This window comes from Caenorhabditis briggsae (genome assembly GCF_000004555.2).
Source record: "Caenorhabditis briggsae complete genome, chrV, whole genome shotgun sequence".
Classification (NCBI taxonomy): Eukaryota; Metazoa; Nematoda; class Chromadorea; order Rhabditida; family Rhabditidae; genus Caenorhabditis; species Caenorhabditis briggsae.
The window spans coordinates 8,294,343-8,310,448 of record NC_013488.2 but is presented as its reverse complement, the minus strand read 5'-3'; the positions used below and the strand labels follow the sequence as shown (position 1 = coordinate 8,310,448).

General features: G+C 40.0%; 3 protein-coding genes across 3 annotated transcripts; 2 read left to right on the top strand and 1 right to left on the bottom strand.

Moving 5' to 3' along the window:
• Nucleotides 1–396: 396 nt before the first annotated feature.
• Nucleotides 397–687, top strand: CBG27019 (the record flags this gene model as incomplete). Its single annotated transcript, XM_045237371.1, has 2 exons — nucleotides 397–500; nucleotides 546–687. 2 exons carry the CDS (start codon nucleotides 397–399, stop codon nucleotides 685–687), a joined length of 246 nt encoding a protein of 81 aa, XP_045098817.1.
• A 97-nt stretch (nucleotides 688–784) lies between these two features.
• On the bottom strand, nucleotides 785–1,265 carry Cbr-cyc-2.2 (the record flags this gene model as incomplete). Its single annotated transcript, XM_045237370.1, has 3 exons — nucleotides 785–910; nucleotides 939–1,148; nucleotides 1,194–1,265. 3 exons carry the CDS (start codon nucleotides 1,263–1,265, stop codon nucleotides 785–787), a joined length of 408 nt encoding a protein of 135 aa, XP_045093829.1.
• A 575-nt stretch (nucleotides 1,266–1,840) lies between these two features.
• On the top strand, nucleotides 1,841–16,101 carry CBG08530 (the record flags this gene model as incomplete). Its single annotated transcript, XM_045237369.1, is given in 37 exon segments — nucleotides 1,841–2,657; nucleotides 2,717–3,063; nucleotides 3,108–3,294; nucleotides 3,351–3,731; nucleotides 3,776–4,372; nucleotides 4,415–4,690; nucleotides 4,739–4,947; nucleotides 4,981–5,019; nucleotides 5,182–6,069; nucleotides 6,086–6,313; nucleotides 6,337–7,263; nucleotides 7,308–7,443; nucleotides 7,457–7,709; nucleotides 7,758–8,396; nucleotides 8,446–8,851; nucleotides 8,900–9,101; nucleotides 9,151–9,382; nucleotides 9,431–9,591; nucleotides 9,636–10,717; nucleotides 10,768–10,837; nucleotides 10,891–11,099; nucleotides 11,144–11,645; nucleotides 11,686–11,978; nucleotides 12,425–12,859; nucleotides 12,941–13,320; nucleotides 13,365–13,600; nucleotides 13,661–13,922; nucleotides 13,968–14,551; nucleotides 14,601–14,688; nucleotides 14,734–14,785; nucleotides 14,831–14,962; nucleotides 15,006–15,084; nucleotides 15,129–15,267; nucleotides 15,312–15,372; nucleotides 15,420–15,673; nucleotides 15,718–15,895; nucleotides 15,943–16,101. 37 exon segments carry the CDS (start codon nucleotides 1,841–1,843, stop codon nucleotides 16,099–16,101), a joined length of 12,120 nt encoding a protein of 4,039 aa, XP_045093828.1.
• Nucleotides 16,102–16,106: the final 5 nt, after the last annotated feature.

The following is a 16,106-nucleotide window of genomic DNA, read 5'->3' as shown; positions in this document are numbered from 1 at the left end:
AACCTTGGCCAGTTTATCGATGAATTAACGATGAATTTTAGCACTACAGATTTGATCTCAGCACAACAATTCTCTCATATTTTATGCTATTAGAAATTTTTAGGAACTTTCGCGAACTTTCGTATTTTCTTCCACGATACAACTGTGATATCTGAAATGATAGGATCCTCATCATCTGACATCGTGAGATTCAGTATCAGGCGTCTAAATACACGTCACCTAATTTTCGCCTCTCTCCGGAAGATCTCTCTCATAGGTGTTCTCTTACGTAAACTATGCACCTGCTCTTCATAAACATTCCATCTCAAGGTATCAATAACATAAACAATTCTGCAAACTAGCTATCCACCCACTTATTCCACCAGTCAATTCATTCTATTCTTCTTCATAAGAATAATGATACCCAACTTAAATTTTTATCTTTTACTCCTATTTGATTTATCACTTGTTTCCTCGATTGACTATGAAGAAGTACAGATTGAAGATGCTTATGAAACCAGGTAATGTCACTAGATATTACGAAAGCTTCTTATAGAAAAATATAGGTCACGGATTCTGATGGTAGACGGAAATGTGTGGCTACATGCCGGTAAAGACAAGAATATTACATTCAAGACTTTCGGAAATGGAAAAATCTACGTGGATGACACTGATGTTTCGAGACTTCCAGATGTAGTAAGTGTGTAATGTTATGAGATGTGTAACAACCAATTCAACAACAAAAATATAAAAAAAATAGAAGTTTATTTGAACTTCATAGCGACTCCTTTGCAAACATAAAATTTCATGGTAGGTGGTGAGCATATGCTGATGGTTTCTTCGCTGCGTCCACTTCGATGAACTTGATGAGGTCAGCACGTTCGTCAGCTTTTTTCAACCCGGCGAAAACCATCTGAAAAAATGAATAAGACTATTGTATCTGTCGTTCTAGATAGTACCTTAGTTCCCGGAATGTACTTCTTTGGATCGGCCAAGTACTCGAACAACGTTTGTCGATCCCAGACGACTCCTTTGTTCTTGTTGGCTGCTGAATAATCGAATCCGGCAACTTGTCCCGACTGTCTTCCTATGACTCCATTCAGAGTTGGTCCTGTCTTTGTTTGAAGGGAGTTGACAACGTGGCATTGCTCGCAACGTTGTTTGAAGATCTAGATTGGTCAATTTGAAATCAGTGGGGCTGGGGACATGTTTACCTTCTTTCCTTTCTCATAGTCGCCTTCTGGAATTGCTCCTCCGGATGCGGAATCGGACTTCTTCTTGCCCATGTTTCAAGAACTGACTGATTTTAGACTGTTTGGTTCGGGACGGATATGATGGCTCTCGGTGGAATACATGTCAAGAAAAAAACTATACCGATACGTACCACTAAAAATCGCGTGAATTTTTTGTGATGATGACTTAGAAAACTTTTCAAATCTCCAAATTCGCGATGATACCGTAAATCTGTATTAGAAGTGCCCCTTTAATAGAAGGGACCCTCTAATAGAAGGACCCTCTAAGATGGGCTTGGGAAAATAAAAGGCCTCTTGTAATAGAAGAGTCCCCGTAATTGAAGCCACCTGTAAAGAAGGTCAACTTTCAAAATGTGTTCTGAAAAAATAAAATTACCGTACGTTTTCAATGAAAAATATTCTGGAAGTTCTACAAGTTCGCAAAAAAAGTAGAAGCCCCTCTAATTGAAGGGCCCCTATATTAAAAGGGTCCTCCGGGGGTACCTCGGAACAATAGAAGGGCCGGTCCTTCTAATACAGCTTGTACGGTAGTTAGAAATAGGGAAAACCTTTATTTTTTTCAGGCCTCATTCAACCAACTTGTTGGAAGAGTAGACAATGCTTACCAGATGTTTTTGTCGTTGAAGAGCCGACAAGATACAACGAACTCTGCTGTGAGAGTTGTTTTAAATTCAGCAAAGCATTCTCTAATTGCGGTTAGGATAATTGAAAGAAGTCAATATGAAACAAAACTTTCAGATGCGAAATTTGACGATAGAAGTCAGGAATTTGAAGAAGTGGAAGGAAGACAAGACAAACAGAGACATGAGAAGGCGTGGATTGTTGGTGAAGATGACGAGGCAGATAATGTAAGAAGTTGTAAACCAACAGTTTTCAAATTTCAAGATTTTAGAAAACTCAACAAATTGATTGACATGAATAGTTGTGAGCCTAATAAATGCAAAAACGGTGCCACATGTATTCCACAAGTCGGTCCTAAATTTACCTGCCTTTGTCCTCCACACTTCACAGGACAAACTTGTGAAGCTGACGTTGATGAGTGTTCTGTCTACAACGGAACCATGGCTGGATGTCAGAATAATGGAACATGTGTAAACAGAAGAGGAGGGTTCGACTGTGAATGTCATTCTGGTTACCACGGCCCTCTCTGTCAATATCATATGTCAGCATGCTCAAAAACTTTCGAACTCTGTGGTCCGCATGGCCATTGTATCGAGAATATTTTAGATACAACTATTTCATCTTCTGGTGAAGCGAACGCCTACAAATGTATCTGTGATTGGGGATTCAAGGTGTCAAATGACAAGAATAATCCAACATGTGTAGATGTAGATGAGTGTGAATCGAATCCTTGTCATCCAGGAGTTGATTGTGTCAACATGCCAGGCTCATTCGTCTGCTCCGGATGTCCAGAGGGATACAAAAGTAAGATATAGTCAAGATATAGTCATCAGAAAACTCTGAAAAGGAATGTATTCTTTTAGTGGAAGGAAACTCATGTGTTGATGTTGATGAGTGCCAAGGAGAAGTGAAAGTATGCTCCCCGCTTGTCAAATGCTTCAACACTATTGGGTCATACTACTGTGGAGACTGTCCAGATGGTTACTCAGGATCCGGAGAGACGTGTAGCAGGGATGACGTCTGCGAAGATAACAAATGCCATGAGCTGGCTACCTGTAAACCAACCGATGAAAGTTATAGTGCAGTAGGTGCATACATTTGTTACTGTCCCGACGGATATGTTGGTGATGGAGTCGGAGAAGATGGATGTGTCAAATCAAAAAGTACAGTATGCCAGAGTAACGAATGTTTCAATGGAGGAAAGTGCAAGGTAAAGAAATGATTCTCGGTAAACACATAAACATTTTTTTGCAGCCAACCAGTGCAACACAATACCAATGTATATGTGAAGATGGATTTTCTGGAAAGTTCTGTGAGAAGACGTCTCCGTGTCAATCGAACCCTTGCCTCAATGGAGGATCGTGTGTTGTTGTGGACGATTCGGCGTACTGCGATTGTCCAGAACACTTTTTCGGAAGGACTTGCGCCGAAGAAGAAGAATGTATGAATTTTAAATATTTTTTAAAAATTATGGTCAACCAAAAACTGTTATTTCAGATTGTGGAGCTCACTTCACCCACAAAACTGGAAACTATTCGTTCACATTCCCAGCTAGAAATAAAACGGACCCGGCTATTTGCGACTTTGTCTTCAATATTCCAGCAGTCAGTTCGGCAGTGAGAATCAGTTTCACTTCTTTCGATGAGTTCACTCAAGAAGGAGACACACCTACTGATTGTACTACCACTGATGGCAATCTCACTCTTTATGATGGTCCTAATGATTCATCTCCTGAATTCGCTACATTCTGTGGAGACTCTCACAGTGTACATGCTCCACTCAGTGACATGCCAATTACAATGACATCTACCGGAGCTATGATGAGATTCAGAGGAACTCAAGGAACGTTCAGTATTGAATGGGAGACCATTGAAAGAAGTAGGTGTTGTTATCATTGAGAGAGCTTAAGGCTTTGTATTCAGAGTGTGGATTCCGAACTTCGAAACCTGAAGGAATGTTATCTGTACCACAAAACAAGCAAGACATTGTCTGCGAGTGGTTCATTTCTGCTCCTGGAGGAAAAGTAATTGAAATTACTATTCCACCGATCGTGATGCACTCCAAGGAAAATGAAAATTGCGATCAGAATTCTTTAGAAATCTTTGACGGATATTCTACTTACGACAGACATCGTATTCTAGAATCATGTTCATCAAGCCTAGAAGCTCAAACTCTCAAATCAACTGGGCCATTCCTTTCTGTCTCTTTTGTCAGTAACATGTTACAAAGTGTCAGTGGCCTTGAAACAATTCGTGGCTTCACTTTGAAATACAAATTCGTCGATCCGGATAGAACATGTGGAGCGGAAATTGATAATGTTAACAATGACTTCGACTTCAATGGAGTTATTGAATCTCCCAACTACGGCAGTTTGTATCCCCCAAATATGGATTGCACATGGAAAATCAATGGAACCTTGGGAAATGGATCTTATAGTGGAGACATGGTTTTGAAGCTAACGTTTGAGAGTTTCGATGTGAAATCTGGATTCAGTGCGAATGGACCTGGTGTCATGCATTGTGAGTTATAAAGAATCCGTACAAAAAATGACGGGTATTCAGACCGATCCTTTCGTCGTTTGTATCCAATAGATGGAGATGTAGTCTTCGGTCGAGGTGGTTTGTCTAGATTAAGTGCTTATCGCAACATGATGGAATTCGGAACATGCACCAATGACTACTTGAAAATTCATGATGGAGATGGAAACATGCTCTCAGAAGGGTGCAATCCCAGAAAACCTCCAAATGAGCTGACTGTCACTAATCCGGCGGCAGTTCTCGTTTTTCATTCTGATGCTGCCGATCAAGGAAAAGGGTTCAGGGTTCGGTATGAAATGAGTGAGTTGATGAAAAAATAAACATTTCATTTCATTTTTCTGGTTTCAGTGTGCCAAAAACGGGTCAGAGGAAACGGAACGATTCAAACATGGAACTTCCCGAACGGAGGAGCTGCTGGGACATGCACATATGTCGTTGAAGCGCCTAAAACTCATGTTATCAATATTCGATTTTTGACAGTTGGCTTGAGAGTTCTTCCCATGTCAGAGTGTTTCTATGCACCAAAGGACCTTAGTTCATATGAAAATTATGTGGAGGTATGATGGGAAATACTATAAAACCTGTTATAGAGGGGCCCTCTAACAGCAAAGTGTGCGACAGTTTTTCTAGTTTCCTGTCGAAAGTATAAAAAAATTATCACAAACTTTTCATCAGTGGACACATTTTTGATATCTTCCTCAAACTAGACAGTGTGTCCTCAAACTAGACAGTGTGCTCTTCTATTCAGGTTCTACGGTAACTAGTTTTGGATTACTGTATCATCTTTTCAGCTCTCTGGTGGTCGTAGTGACAACCTGTTCTTCAATCGTCGCTATGTCTGTGCTCGTTATCCGTTCGTGGAAGGATCTTGGCTTTCTGTATCGGCATCTCGTCCTTTGAAAATTACAGTTGCGAGTGATGGAAACCCTCTATTTAAGGGCCTCAGTTTGGAATACAAGACCACTGATGTTGGTTGTGGTGGATTATTCTCCAGTATGACTGGAACGATCTCTTCTCCGAACTATCCAGAAAAATACTTGGCCCACATGCACTGTGTCTATCAAATCTACGTTTCCTGGTCCAGAGCTGTCAAACTCACTTTCGACGTTTTTGATTTAGAAGTTACGCCAACAAAAGGTTGCGAATATGATCGTGTTGAGATCTACACAAGCTATCACAACGAAACCGTTCATGGAGACTTGCTCGGAAAGTTCTGTGGATCTATGATACCACCGGCGATATTCAGTACATCTAATACAATGGCAGTTGTCTTTGTTTCCGATCGATCAGTGGCAGGAGCAGGATGGAATGCTAAGTTTGAAGCGATTTCCAGAAGAACCACATGTGATTATACAATGACTGCTCCAAGTGGTTCTTTGGTGTTCAATCCAGATATGGGAACCAAGTACGACAAATGTGAATACCATATTGCTGTTCATGACAACCGACGAATTCTTTTGAAAATGGAGAATATGACTTTGCCATGTGGAAAGAGCAGCCTGTCATTTAGAAATGGTCCAACAGAAACATCTCCTCCATTCCTTTCGATTCCTCCAGAAGTTTGCACCCCTCAAGTCAACTACATGCCGATGATCCGATCATTCAGCAACCGAGTTACCATTGTTTTCAAGTCAGTCAACACAGAAGGATCCTTTTTCAATCTGACTTATGAAACCATCGCAAGTGGTAAGTTAGGGATTCCCTACCCTTCAAAAAACCTTCAAAACAAACTTTTCAGGATGTGGTGGTCGTGTTGATGGTCTATCCGGTGTTGTTTCTGCTCCACAATATCCACTTAGTGATAAGAAGAATATGAAGTGTGAGTGGACAGTTGCAGTTGCTCTTGGAAACAAAGTTCGATTTGCTCTGACTGCTCTCGATGATCTATCTTCTTCGGATGCTTCCGGATTCTGCCCTCTTTTTGCTGCCAATCGTCTTGATGTGAGTTTCAACTAGACTTAATTTTATATGTATCAATTCTATTCCAGTTCTTCAACTCTGCACGTCTTGGAAACTTGCATCTGAAACGATTCTGTGCTAAAGAATTGGCATCAGAGCCAATTACTTCGGATGACAATGAGCTTCTCATCCGTTACAATCAAGCTGGTGGTTTTCAATCCAACAAAATCTTTGGATTCTCCGGTCATTTTACCACTCTCTGTAAAGATATCGTTCTTGATGGCATTAGCGGAAATATTCAGAATCCTGGGTACCCCTACAAAGTGCACAACAGTCAATACTGTACTTGGACTATTCGTGTCCCGAAAGGAAATCGAATCATTGTAACTGTTCATGAGTTCTCTGTTTCTCAAAATAGATTCTATTCCTATCAATCGACACCGTGCAAATCGGACATGTTGAAAGTGGATGATACGGATTTGGCAGAAGCTCAAGTTACATTCCAAAATACACAGCACAACGTTACCAACTCTATCAACAAATTCTGTGATCGAGCAGTTCCGAGAACGATAAAATCAAGACATAACACAATGAAATTGACTTACAACAGTCAATCGGATCCGACGAACAAATTCTGGCTCAGTTGGAGTACTCTTGGATGTTCGTGGGATATTAGCTCTCCACAATCTTTGATGATCACAAGAGATCATATTGACACGGAAGTGGATGAGTTTGAATGTCAAATCAAGATTCAGGCTCCTGTAGGAAAACAAATTAACTTGAATATCACTAAATTTGATTTGCTTCCTGTTGCCACTTCGGATTGCACCTACAAAACTAATTCGAATTTTAATGGAATGGCATTGTTCATGGGTAGCAGTAACGCTTCTGGAGCGGCTTTTCAATCGTTCTGTTCACCGATAAGCCAACAGATTATCTCTTCTCATACCAACGAGCTTTTCATTCACATTTCGGTTTGTTAATTTATCAGTAACCCCCAGATCTATAAACCTTTCAGTTGAACAAGGATCGTCTGAAGGATGTTGTATTGATGCATGCTAAAATTGATTTCGTGGATACACCAGCTGATAAGGATGCTTGCGGAGGGATTATTAACTGTAAGTTTCATGTAACAATTCCGCAGGTGTTAAAGAGTTTCATTTTCAGTGGAACGAGGAAGCGATAGAACAATTTTGTCTCCTGGATTCCCTAGTCCATACCCACTTGGAGTAAAATGTCGTTGGCTAGTGAATGCACCACCAGGATACCATATCGAGTATACAATTGAAGAGTATCACACTCCCAACTACCACGAAGAAAGACAGGCCAGAACGAAATTCAATCTAGGTAATTCGAATGTCACTTGTCAGTGGTATATGCCATACAATGATGGAATGCTTACATTCTATGTGGGCAATGAGTAAGTGAAAAAACTAATTGAATTGAAAATGATAAAGAGATTTTGCAGAACTAATCAATCTCCATTCGAGAAAATTTGCGACGAGTCGAGTACACCAAAAACATTCGAGATGTATGCCACACGATCTTTGATTACTTTCGAAGGAGCATCCAATTTGATGGGTCAGAAAACTGGACAAGCTGTCCGTGACAAGAATGGAGTGCGAATTTCAATCAGAGCACGGTGCGGAGGAGTGGTATACGCTGAATCAAAACCACAAGTGATATCAATGTACCATGACGAAGAGGAAGGATCTTGTAATGTAACAATTAAGAAGAAGGATCCAGAAGACTCTGAAATCTACATCCGATTAGAGGAGTTCGCGAAGGTCAATGCTTCTTCTCTGCTCACAATTGAAGATAAGATTGACATTTATGTTGGGGGAGTTCTGAAGTACACCGAAATGCTCGCCGCAGATACCACCATGCAAGAATACGCAGCAGAAGATGATATGATACTCAGTGTGAAACATGCGAATGCTGCACATTCAGCTGTTATAGTAGTGAGTACCGATGAGAGAAACTGTGGTGGAGAAGTGAAACACTCTCAAGGAACCATTTATGCTCCAACCAGAAATCTCGATAAACCATTCGATTGTGCATGGACTGTCACCAATAATGATGGAAATACTGTTACTGTCAGTATACTGTAAGTTTTGATTGTCATAGTATGAGAAGTTTGACTAATATCCTTTCAGTGATCACAACTTGAAATCTACACCTAATTGCACGGACTCTTACATTGAAATAAGAAAAAATAACAGTTCTGGACCATTGCTCAAAAGACAGTGTGATATAAGTTCCATTGACACAACAGAGTTCGAAGCACAAACTCTCTACATCTTCCTAAGATACCGCCCGTCTACTTCTGTTAGTGAAGATGAGGAAACAGATGTGGATCAACAAGATTCTAACTCAAGACCTCTGTTCAAGGCTAGATATGAGAAGGTGTCTGGTGGAAGACCAAGTAACCGTTTCGTGTCGAATCCGATGATTGATGGAGTCGAAACTATGGTTTGGACGTTAGATACCGCAGATGAGAAGGCTGGAATCCTAGTGATGTTCCATGAACTTTACATTCCGTCACCGAGCTCTTATTTGAGAGTGAGTTTATTTTATTGTAAATTTTGAAGGATACATCGAAGGTTTCAGTTCACAATAGCTGGTGAAAATGACGATGTGGAAACCGTCGGCTATCAGGAAGTGACAGGAACAATGATGCCAGAAGAGAAATTCTTCGAGACAAGTGTGATTCGAGTTTATGGAAAGCTTGATAAGAATGATAGATTCTCATTCTCCTGGTACGCTGTGCCATTGAATTCGAGAAATATGACAGAAGCGAAAAAAGAGAAAAGTAGGGGTTGAAAAACTTTACCTTCAATTTGAATTGCTCTGTTTTCTAGAAGTCTACGATTGTGGCGGTGATATTATTGCCTCATATGACTGGAACTCTTTCAACAACCCATTGCCACCTGGTCAATCATCTGGGTATGAAGAGAATATGCACTGTCGTTGGATTATCAGAAGACCAATGTTCACTGGAATTGAGTTGAAATTTGATTATCTAAATTTGGAAGATGCTGACAATTGTAATTATGATTTTGTTTCCTTCCGCCTTCAGTTTGAAGAGTTACCGTAAGAAAAGTTTATCGCCTTTCTGTGAGAACTTTTTCCAATTTCTAGAGAAGAAGAAGGAGAGCCAGACTTCACCGGTGCCAGCAAACATTGCACACTAGCTCGCTCCAACGGCACATTCCACTTTTCCGTCAACAAAGCTCTCCATATTCATTTCGTTTCGGATCGATCGAGACATGGAGTCGGATTCAAACTTAACTATCGATTGAGTGGGTTGATAATTTTTGATCCCAATGAGCAGTTTCATTTTCAGCTTGCAACGCCTTTGAACACGTTCGCCCTGGTGTATTCTTCGAACATACGTTGACAAGTCCAAACTATAATTTAACATACGGGCCAAGAATCTGGAATTGTCAATATACGTTGATAATGGAGACCAACCGAAAAATTTTTGTTCAAATTGTGGATCTTGACATGGAAGACAGAACTCCATGTGATCCTGATAACTCGCTGGTATTGGGAAATCGGTACTCTGAGATTCAGCCAGCTCTCACCCAGTATGCAGCAGCTACAAAGTTTTGTGGTCGTTTGGATCAAGGAGAACCTGCTAACTTCACAAGTGCACGTGGCAGACTATTCATCAAGTTCAGTTCTACACCAGCCAGTCGAAGAGGGTTCAAGCTGATTATGAAGGAACACATGACAGAATGCTCATCCGGATTGATTCAAGTGGATGAGAACACACCATCTAGAATTTTGCAATCTCCGGAGTTCCCGCAGCGTATTCCGAATTCTGTGGAATGCGAGTATGTGATGACCACACCAAACGGACATCGAATCATGCTCACTTTTGATCCAGACAATTTTGATATGGATGGAAATGGAGAGAACTGTAGAGATCACTATGTGGAAATTCGAGATGGACCATCTCAATTCTCGAATATGATTGGAAAGTACTGTGGAAATAAACCACCATCTAGTATCTACTCAACCAACAATTTCCTTTACATGAAGCTTCATACATCGGAATATGGAAGAAGCAAAAAGTTCTTAGCCACAGTCGAACTTGCAACTTGTGGAGGAACAACCATTGTGCAAGAGAATGTCACTTCCCATATAACATCTCCAAACTTCCCTGATCCGTTTACAACACCAGTTCAGTGTCAATGGAATGTCAGAAGTCCCAATACTCATATGATTGATACTAAAATGGATCATTTGTGGCTCTTCTACAACCAGAACTGCACAATGGAACAAGTGATCGTTCGTGATGGAAATTCTACAGCAACACCATTGATCGGACCTGCTTGTATCACTAGACAGGTTCCGGAAGGCTACAGTCGAAGTGCTTCAAACCAACTGACCGTTCAATTTTCATCCAATGCGACTGCTTCTGTATAGGATCTAAAGATTCAAACGGAGAATAATATTTTGAATATTTTCAGAGAGGCAGTCGAATGTATTGCAATCAAAAGAAATGCGGTTTCGACTTGGCAGTTAAGCTCAGCAAAGAAAGTGAGGCGATTTCCCAATCGAATTCAATCTCGTTTCATTTCAAATTATTTCAGAATGCGGTGGAGTCATCGATGGTGTTTCGGGAACACTTACACCTCCTGGATATCCAGATAAACTTCTGCCACATGTGAAATGCGTTTGGGATTTCAAATCAAAACCAGGCATGATTTGGTCTTTCAAAATTAATTGGCTAGCGGAGGAACATTATCGGAGTACAGGATTTGTGAGAACACCAAAGAATAACTGCTTCTTGGATCTTATGGTAAACAAGTTTGAGCTTGAATCTTCACTAAATTTTTTGTTTAGATTCTCGAAGGAATACCTCCATATACAGGTGCTCAAATGAACAAACATTTCTGTAAAAACATTACTAGGATTTATTCAAGTACCGACATATCTCGCATTACTTACGATGATTCCTCTACAAGAGAACATCTAGCAATGTATGGATTGGATGAAGGATCTTCGAATGAGACGTTCTACGCTCCATTCACAGTTGAATATCTAGCAGTTCCAGCTACAAAGGAGACAAAGGGATGTACAATGACAGTTGATACGAACAGAACATTAGAGTTCCATGGTTACGCGAAACTCAATGGAAAAGGAATCGGAGTTGATGGTGTGTTTAACTTTTTTGAGAACGAATCTCATCCAATCTCTTTAAAGAACTTTGTCATGTATCAATTGAGAAACCAATCAACTACGGAAGTGTTTATCTCAAATTGGACAATTATAAAGTGGAGGTCAGCTTCCAAAGGGACTTGGGAGTTTGTTTGTCATGGGGATCTTATGTCAAGATCCAATGTAAGTGAATCCTGCTGAATTGAATGGAAGTCGCATTGTTCCAGCCACCGAACCAGTACCACTCTCAAAAACGGTCTGTGATATCACTGCTATGAAGGAAAATGTGACGGAAATGATTTATGTGAACCCAACGATTGATGTCTTTGTGGCCCAGCTGTTCCGCGATCATGACCCTCAAGAGTTCAATTTGACTATCGAGTTCCAAAAGTGTGGAGGAGTCATAACGTCTCCAAATCGTGGCGAAATAACAAGTCCTAACTTTGGAACGGGACAGAAATATCTGCCAGGATCGAAGTGTAGATGGATTCTAGAAGCTCCAGAAGGACAAATTGTGAAGGTAAGAAATAAGAAAAAAGAAATTTATTTGCCATAAAAACTGTATGCACTTCCATAACCCATTGGACCATATCCTCCGTATGATCCATATCCACCGTATCCTCCATAGCCGTATCCAGGGCCATAAGCCATCGGTGGATAACCTCCGTAAAACATTGGACCACCACCGTACTAAAAAATAGAGGATTTTGAAAAGAGTTAGATTTACCACTTACAAACTGTCCTTGGACAAGAACGAAATTAATTGTAATTAATAGAAAAAGAGGCAAGAAATGTGTTGCGATCATTATTCTCGATTTGAATAAAATTTTGCGTAGTCATGTTACTTTTTATACGAGTACCTCGAGTGTTTCGTCCTTGTCCAACATAATAAACAACTCAAGTAGTTTTTTTAGGTGAACTTGTCAAAAAAACAAAGTAAAAATAATACGAATTTAAAAATTGTAGGTAAAAATTGTGGAAATGAGAATCATGTACGAACATCATTGTGAAAAGGATCATTTGATTGTTGGAGAAGGACGACAGGCTGAACTGAATCCTATCCATAGATACTGTCACAATATAGATGGCGAAGCGGAGCAAAAACTGGAAGATCGATTCAAAACCATCAAAACTCATGGAAGATACATGACACTTCAATGGGTAACTGATATGAAATCTGAGGAAGCCGGATGGAAATTGGAATATGAGTTTGTGAATGAAAACGATGAATGTGGATTTCATGCAAGAGGAATGTCTGGCCAAATTCGTTCGCCACATTTTGGAGAGAAGGATTACGACAATGACTTGGAGTGTGTATGGGATATCCAAGTACCAGTGGGATATCATGTCAATTTGAAGTTCAGAGATTTCGATATAGAAACATCTGGAAATTGCGAAAAGGTATAATTTAGAGATGCACAAAACTGGATACCAAACTCTAAATAGAAAGTAATAATAATTAAATAAAATTCTGTCTTTCAGGATCAACTCATGGTTTCTCAAGAGCACTCCACTCGCGCCAACTCTCCCAATGGTGATTATTACTTCTTGTTCCAAGACGAGGAAAAAGAAAATCCACTCTGCGGAGTCATGCATCCATTAGACTGGGATTCGGAATCCAATCGTATCCGTCTCAACTTTACAACGGACTCCTCAACAACAGCAAAAGGATTTAGAATCGACTGGGAAGCGAAATGCGGAACAGTTTATCGATTAAATCATGGAGTCATTTCATCGCCACATTACCCAGAAGGATATCCAAATGAAGAAGCCAGCTGCACTTATTTGATTTCTCCACCAGATCAAAACTCTGTTATAGCACTCAAGTTCTCTGATTTTGATTTGTCTAGCATCAAGAGTTTGTTATTTTTGTGATTCTTGAAATCTACCAAAATCTTACAGCAAGTTTCGGTCGTTCTCCATGCGAAGAGGACTATCTTCAAATCATCGAAGCTAGCACAGATCGTGTACTTTACACAATTTGTGCTGGAAGTGCCGTACCAAGTGATCCGATGGTTTTCAAGGGACCAATTGGTTTGAAGTTTGTGACTAGTAAATCATTCCTCTGGTCTTTGGACGATACGGAGACTGTGAAGAATAAGAAAAAGACTAGAGGATTCCAGCTAGCTTATTCTATCAGCAGTGAGTTCCTATTTCTGCTTATCAGTTAAACCTTATCAGTTTCAATTTGAAAATGTTCAGAATGTGGTGACAACATTGAGCTCCGAGAAGGGACCAGCTACCATACTGTTGTGACCAGTCCTGCATTCCCTCTTCCATATGCTAAAGATCTCGATTGTGTTTGGAATATCACAACTGAACCTGATCGTCAATTGTACGTTCGATTTGAGAGGATGGATTTGGAAGCGTTTATGGATTGTACAGCTGATTATGTGGAGATATTTGACTCGTCAGATATTCAGGCAAACAAAACACTTGGCAAATTCTGCGGTACCATGAAACAGTAAGAATTCGTAAACTTCAATATTTCCCTATTCTGAGTTTTCAGAGCACCACAATACCGTATCATGTCGACTGGTCCAAATATGTTGATTCACATGAAAACAGATTTCAACGTGAATGCTGGTGGTTTTAGAGTGATAGTGCAGTCAACACTAGGAGAAAAAGACGGATGTGGAGGAAGGCTGACAGCTACAGATAGTTGGCAAACACTTTCAAGTCCTCAAGATGACGATGGAAACTATCCGAACTCTTTGATGTGTGGATGGACCATCAGTGGTCCTGTCGACAGTCAACTTCGAATTCGAATCGATTCAATTGACACGGAACAGTTGGAGTACCCACCAGGAGTGAAACCGGATCCAGAATGCATTGATGTATTAAATATTTATGATGGTCAGGAATCTTTCTCTCCGCTATTGGCAGGAGATATCTGTACATCTGATAATCCACCTCCAAAATCATTACAAACCTCCCATAGACATGCTTTCTTGACATTTAGCACAGATAGAGATGGAGTTGGAAGAGGGTTCAATATTTCTTACAAAATTGAAAATTCTGAATGTGGAGGATGGCTTCAGGCAACTTCTGACATGAAAACGTTGGTATATAAAGGAATCACCAAAGAAGAGAGTGAGTTTGAAGATAGTGAATCTGTAACGAAATATGAGAAAAATTACAGATAAAGAAGTTGATAAGGGACGCTCATTCCAACGGTGTCGCTTTATGATTCGAGGAACAAAGACAGAACCAGTAATCGTAAACTTCAAGTGAGTCTTTTGTCATAAATGGAAATCAAGTAATTACTATTTCAGACAATTCAACATCCCGTCCAAGGCTGAAGACTGTTCCGATGCATATGTGGAGGTAGAACATTGAGAAAATCTTATAAACTTCCAAGTATTATTTCAGATACGAGACGTCGGTTCCCTTCAAGAGTGTCAACATCCAGCTTGTGCCAGAGAACCGAATCAAAGAAAGATTACAAAACTCTGTGGTAGCCATGTTCCAAACGCCCATGTCTCCAATACTAACACAATCCAGGTAAGGTTTTACAGCTTTGAAATCTCTGAAAATAAAATTTCAGATCATTGTATCCGCTGGAATCGTACCTACTGCTAACCACTCACGATCAATGTTCAAGTTTGAGTATAACCTATTGGATAGTAAGTTTTTTCTCGATAACTGATTGACATTTGGCGCTTTTCAGACTGCAATAGAACAATTGATACAAATACTATCAAATCTGGAAGGCTCACGAGCCCCAATTATCCGCAGCCTTATTCGGAGAATTCCACATGTTTCACCAAACTGCAACCTTCAAATCAGAAAATGCTTATGGTTTTCCAGTAAGTCATTCAGATATATCAATGAGGACTAATTGATTTTCCAGTGAGCTTGTATTAGAAGAACCTAACACTGCAACCAATTTATGTGAATACGATCATCTTCTGGTTAGTTCGAGCCTCTAATTTTTAAAGTTAATCTTCAGAGATTTTAGTTCCGAGAAGAAGGAACAAACGGAACAAAATACTGTGGAACGAGTCTCCCTGCAACGTTCGTATCATCTGGAAAGGATGTGACAATGGAATTCAAATCAGATCATTCTTTGAATCATGGTGGATACGATATGTCCTACTATACTGTTGTCTCACAAAGGGACAACTTCATTCAGTTTGCTGATTCTTATGAGCTAGACGGAATTATTTCTAGTATTGGATATCCGAATGGTTACAATAAATCAATTTCACAAGTGTAGGCAGCTTCTCAAGTTTCAAAGTTTGATTCCTTAATTTAAGGTTTACTCTCCGTCCTCCGAACAGCCACGATTGCTCTATTATCTTTTCTGATGTGAATGTCGGATTGGTAAAACCAAAAGAAGAATGCAGACAGCTAGCTGAGGAATATATAGAGATTGAAGTCATGTACAAGGGAGAGAAAAGATCGGCAAACATCAGGGATTGCACATTCTCAAACGTGGGTTACCAGTTGAGTCAAACTTCTTTATACTGGTGATTTTTCAGAGAAACCCCCGTGAACTGATTCTATCAGCTGATAGCACTGATAGATATGTTAAATTAACGTTCCGCTCAGATTCAAAGTCAGAAAACGATGGACGTGGCTTCAAAATAAGATGGGCCTGTCACAACATCGGAAGGACCGAAGCAGTTCTGTCCAATTAATTTTT